Source organism: Mastigoproctus giganteus, chromosome 10, assembly GCF_048544385.1.
Source record: "Mastigoproctus giganteus isolate SK-2022 chromosome 10, ASM4854438v1, whole genome shotgun sequence".
In the NCBI taxonomy this organism is placed as follows: Eukaryota; Metazoa; Arthropoda; class Arachnida; order Uropygi; family Thelyphonidae; genus Mastigoproctus; species Mastigoproctus giganteus.
The window spans coordinates 161,961,161-161,967,160 of NC_143584.1; the positions used below are offsets into that span (position 1 = coordinate 161,961,161).

At 41.0% G+C, this 6,000-nt stretch overlaps 1 protein-coding gene across 1 annotated transcript in view; it reads right to left on the reverse strand.

The window, feature by feature from the left end:
- The window catches only part of LOC150079434 (vesicle-trafficking protein SEC22a-like), a 115,543-nt gene extending 111,274 nt beyond the window's left edge, over window positions 1-4,269 (reverse strand). The window contains exon 1 of the mRNA XM_090383067.1: window positions 4,237-4,269. Coding sequence (XP_090239193.1) covers window positions 4,237-4,253 — 17 coding nt within the window. The 5' untranslated portion in view covers window positions 4,254-4,269. The remainder of the gene's footprint in view (window positions 1-4,236) is intronic.
- Window positions 4,270-6,000: the final 1,731 nt, after the last annotated feature.

Sequence of the window (6,000 nt, forward strand, 5' to 3'; positions counted from 1 at the left end):
TCTTTCAAAACAGTACAAACATGTGCCGTCACAAGGCAACATCCATTTACTGTCCAACTTCAAACTCACAGAACCAACTTTTCATTTTCCTCGTTTATTCATTCAACTGCCGTTGTCTACAACAACCTTCCTTTATACGTATTTCCTGAAAATTACAGTCTACAGAAGTTCAAGTCTAATGTCAACAAATATCTTCTCTCACCTTCTCAACCTCCAACCCAAGCACGGTACTAAATACTATAGGTTCTAATACCTCTCGTGTTTGCACCCTTGTCCAAGTCAAACCTCACTGTGTAATAAGAGACACAACTAAGAGTGGGCAAGGAAGGCAACTGCTCCAGGAGCAGGGCCATCCTTTCCATCAGGCATTTTAGGAACTGTGAAGTTTTTAGGTTGTACCAAAAAAAACAGCAACCTGAAAACGTATAATTCAAATAGAATTCAATGATTTTATTCCACAATAAAATTCTAAACTAATTTTTAAACACAGATTTCCAAGATATATTCTTTCTTCAGCTTTTTCTGTAAGCAAAATCACTGTTATCAAAGTTCATACTGTAAGTTAAGCTGGAATTAGTATTATGGAAATAACTTCAAAACTAAATTTCTAGAAATGCTTTTGATTTTCTTTAAAAACAAAAAGGTTGGATGTCGTGCAAGGGCATTTTGATATATTAAAATATGGCACTATCCAAGTGTAGTTTTTATAGAAAGGAATTATTCTGGGCTTTTTAGCACACACACCATTCATATCAGCTTGTGAGTACAAATCTGTAGACAAATACGCTACATAGAATGGCAAGCTCTAGTGCAGTTAAAGTAATAAGTTGATTCTTTTTTTTGTAGATTTGAGGGGAAGCATTCAAGCATACAAAGAACCTATATATATTTTTTTTTTATGTAAACCCCAAACACGAGAGGTATTAGAACCTATAGTACTTAGTACCGTGCTTGGGTCGGAGGTTGAGAAGATGAAAGAAGATATTTCTTGACATTGGACTTGAACTTCTGTAGACTGTAATTTTCAGGAAATACGTATAAAGGAAGGTTGTTGTAGACAACGGCAGTTGAATGAATAAACGAGGAAAATGAAAAGTTGGTTCTGTGAGTTTGAAGTTGGACAGTAAATGGATGTTGGCGGCACGTGTTCAGACTGTTTCGAAAGAGAGAGCGGGAATTATAGAAGCCAATTCAGAAGAACAGTGCCCATGGAAGTATCTGCAGAAAAGGCATGCAGCAGAAACAGTACGTCTATGAGACAGCGAGTGGAGAGACTCAGTCAGATATGAATCATTAATTAACCTAACTGCCCTCTTCTGAATGGAATCAAGAAGCCTGAGAGAGGTTTTGGGGGCACCACCCCATATGTGGGAACAATATTCCATGGCAGGGCGGATTGTGATTTATACAGAGTGAGCAGCTGTTTGGAAGAAAAAGTAATGCCGAGTTTTTTAGATGCAGAGGAAGCAATATTTGTAATATGCTTGTGCCAAGAGAGATTAGAAGTCAGGGTAATCCCCAAAAGAGATATATCATTTTGCCTAGAAATCGGAGTGTCACTAAAGATAAGCATAGGAGCAGAAGAATCCTTTTTGCAAGATATTAGACAAGACAGTTATAGAAGGGTTCAAATCAACTAAGTTGCCTTTGCCTCACTGGAGAATTACCTGAAGATCGGCATTTAAGGAATAGGTAGAAGATTTTCGAGAGGTTGAAGCTGATTGAGCAGGGCAAGTTTTTTCAAAATGGAAAGTGGAATGCAATGTGCTATCATTGGCAAAACTATGGATAGCATTTCCAGTCAATGGAATGAGGTCATTAATATACAAGAGGAAAAGAGTGGGGGAAAAAACTGAACCTTGGGGGACACAGGCTTTAGTGGAAAAGTTAGAAGACAGAGAGCCATCTACCATCACCCTCAGTGAGCAATCAGAGAGAAACTGGATAACCAATTACTAAAAACAGTTGGCAAACCATAAGATGGAAGCTTGTTTAGAAGACCTTTATATCAAACACGATCGAAAGCCTTTGAGATGTCAAGTGCAACTACTTGTGTTTCACAGAACCTTTCATTTGAATTAGTCCATAAATGGGTAACATAAGCCAGAACATCACCAGTGGACCGACACTGACGGAATCCATACTGGCGATCGTTGATCAGACGGAATGTTTCTAGGTAGCATTGGCGGTAAATTGATTTCTCCATTACTTTAGAAAGAATAGAAGTAATTGCAATGGGACGATAATTGGATGAGAGGGATCTGTCACTCTTTTTGGCTGGATATGAGCAAATTTCCAAGCAAAAGGAAAAATACCTTTGGAATAAGAAAGTGAAAAAAGGTGGCAAAGAATAGGAGTAAGTTCAGGAGCACAGGTTTTGAGAACAAGTGGAGAAATACCATCGGGACCTGGAGCTTTCTTAGCATCGAGATTCATCAAAATCCTTCTGACATCCTTTTGACGGAAGACCACAGGAGGCATTGAATAGAGCGTGTTGGGAATGGTGGGAGGTGTTTTACCAAAATCATTAATACATGAGCAGGAAGAAAAATGGGATGCTAGCAGGTCAGCTTTATCCTTAGCGGAAGTGGCAACAGAACCATCTGGTTTGGACAGAGGTTGGAGCAAAGATGGGCAAACGTTGCGGCCAATAGCTTTGGCAAGGGACCAGAATGATAGGCTACCATTAGGGCAAGAAGCAAGTTTTCTACTCTTAGCCTGTTCAAACTCTTGTTTGGACTGATTAATAACTGCTTTACAATTGTTGCGAGCTTTGGTGTAGGCAGAAAATGAAACTGAAGAATTAGAAACAAGCCAATTACGATATGCAACATTCTTCTCTTGAACAGCCTTAGCACATTTATTGGAAAACCAAGGTTTAGATAAAGGACGAGATTTTAAAGTGGAGTGTGGGATAAAGGATTCCATTCCTGCAAGAATAATTTCACTGACACAATCTGAGCAAATGTTGACATCAGAAGTTTTGAAATAGTAATCCGACCAAGGAAAAGAAGAAAAGAAATCTCACAGGTCATCCAATTTTGCATTCCTGTAATGCCAAACAACACGAGGTTGGGAATAGCCATGAGATAAAGGCTCCATTCGAGAAGAGAATCACCAAGTTGTGATCTGAAGTGCCTAAAGGACCTCTCACTTCGACCGTGTACTTAGAAGGGTTGTTTGTGAGAAAAAGATCAAGCGTGTTGGCTGTATGATTAGGATTATCCGGTATTCTTGCAGGTAAATGAACAATCTGTGCAAGGTCATTAGTAATTGCAAAATCCTCAGCATCTTGACCAGCTGGGTCGGTGTGACTAGAAAACGGAAGCCAGCTAGAGTTGTGAACATTAAAATCACCAAGGAAAATTACCTCACTGTTAGGAAAGTTAGACTGGAGAAAGTCAAGTTGCAAAGAGAGGAAGTCAAAAAGCTCCAAGTGATTAGTGGAGTTGGGAGAATGGTAGAGACAACAGATGAATTTTACACAACGAAGTAGAGAGATTTTAAGCCAGAGAAGATCAAAGAGAGTAGATTCCAAATTGCCAAGTCTCTGACAGGGAGTATCAGAATGGACATATGCACAAGTACCACCTTTGAGGCAAAAGGAATCGTACAGCGAGTAATTTGGGCATCTGAGATGAGCAGTAGTCGAATCAACCGATAACTGAGATTTTGTCAGAAAAAGTACATGGAGTTTGGCAGACTGCAAGTGGAAATGGACATCGTTAAGATTAGAATTGAGACCACGTATATTTGCGGCTTCCATAGCCGAGTGGTCAGGAGAGGGAGTGCAGTAGCACGCGTTCTTTGAGTAGACCGGGGTTCAAGCCCCTGACTGTTGAATACGGTCGATCTGCCAGCCCGCACTGGACCAGCGTGGCAGATTATGGTCCATTTCCCTCAGCATGAATTGTTGAGGAGGCTTCCATCCTGCAGTGGGTTGATAATGGCTGCACTTTACCTTTTTTTTTATATTTGTGAAATGAATTAGGAAGTGAATTGGAGAATGGGGCACACTGCTAGGGAATTTCCTGAAGTAGGCAAGCCTCTTTGTATCTTAACTCTCCCTTACTCATGACCCTAAATGGAATCAATTTACTTATGTGGGATCTCACAGATGCCAAGCTTTGGTTTAATTATGAGAAAAAAAAAAGCTGTTTTTATTGAATTAAAAATATGCTAAACTCAATTGCAAAATATTTAATGAATATAAACAAGAGAAATCAATAATAATACCATTGCAATCTGTACATGGTCTTTGATTCTGTGCCCCATGGCTAAGCTGGCTGATAAGGAAACTGAAGATCTACATCAACCTGACAGTGACACACTTCTTAGAAGCAACCATGGCAAAATGGAGGACCACCACCAAAGTCGAGAACATCATGACCAAACTGATCACCATCAGAAGAGGACTCTTCCAGGGAGATACTATGGTTCCCACTATGAGCCCACTATGGTTCTACCTGGCACTCAACCGACTGTCCACCATGCTGAACAATAGCACGTATGGATATACCTTAAAAGAAGGGAGGAAGAACCTGTACACCCTTTCTCACCTGATATACATGGATGACATCAAACTCTACGTGAAAACTGAAAAAAAAAAAAAAAACTCCAACAGTTACTCAGGATCACCAAAGAGTTTAGCATTGACATCAGGATGCAATTTTTCCTAGAAAAATTCCTGACCCATGGATTGCATCAGGTAAATCCAGTTGGCCAAAACTACCAGCTGAAGACTGGTGAAGAGACCGAAGCCATGGCAGAGACCTACAAATATCTGGGGATGATACAGGTTCAACAGCTAGTAAAGGCTGCTGTAGCTGAGTGGTCCACACAAGAGTGCATAAGTACACGTGCCTTGAGTGACTAGGGTTCAAGCCTGTGACTGCTAAATATGGTGCTGTTTCTTGTATTCTATCTTGTGATCTCCTCTGACTGTGCGGTTGCCCTGGGGTTGGCAATCGAGAGACTAACAGCCCAAAAAGGAGGGAAGGGTTTGACAGACCTCACTTAACAACAGAAAAAGGTGATTAAGAACTTAAGGCCCTGAGAGATCGCTTCCAGGAAACCAGAGTGCCAATCTACCAAGCCACAAGAAAGATAGAAAAATGGCACATAGCTCAACCTCAAATGAGGAGACCCTTCACACAGACAGAAAGATGGGCAAAGGCATCCCACGGCAGACATTACAATGATCTCTATCGAGACTTCGTAGATAGGATGGCTTCAGATGCATAGCTCACGAGCAGGAGGCTCTTTCCCGAAACCAAGAGAATTATGCTCACCATTCAAGACTAGGTAAGCAACACCAGGAACTACAGGAAATATATTGCCAAGGATCCTGGAGTGGCAGATGACACATGTTGACGATGCCACCTGGTTCCAGCCAATCCAGCACATCAACCGAGGGATGCAGGGTTATCACCCAGACAGAGTACACCCATAGACATGACTAGGTCGGCAGGATAATATATCAGAAGCTAACACAAAATACCAGTTGATCAACGAAAGTGTACCATATTACAAGTATTAACCATCGGCCATACTAGAGATCCCTACTCACAAACTATACTGAGATCGTGCCATAATAACAGACAAGGCAATCCCAAACAACACACCAGACATAACCCTTATTAACAAGAAGGAAATGGCTACCTATCTGATCGACACAGCAGTATCTAACACCAGCACCCTCCAGAAAATCTATGAGGAAAGGATCAGTAAATACACAGACCGAAGACAGGAAGTCAAAAAAATGTGGCATATGGAACAAGTAATAACCACCCAAATAACCTTGTCAACCACTGGCACGGTGCCAAAGAGCCGGCATAAGAACCTAGCAACAATAGGCCTTGCAGAGAATACTTACAGAATGCTGCAATGCTGAACACCTGTAGGACAGTCAGAGTTCCTCAACCACTAATAGTAACTGTACATAACTACATCATGCACCTGGTACTGGTACCCGTTGTGGGATAAGAAAAAACTAAAATA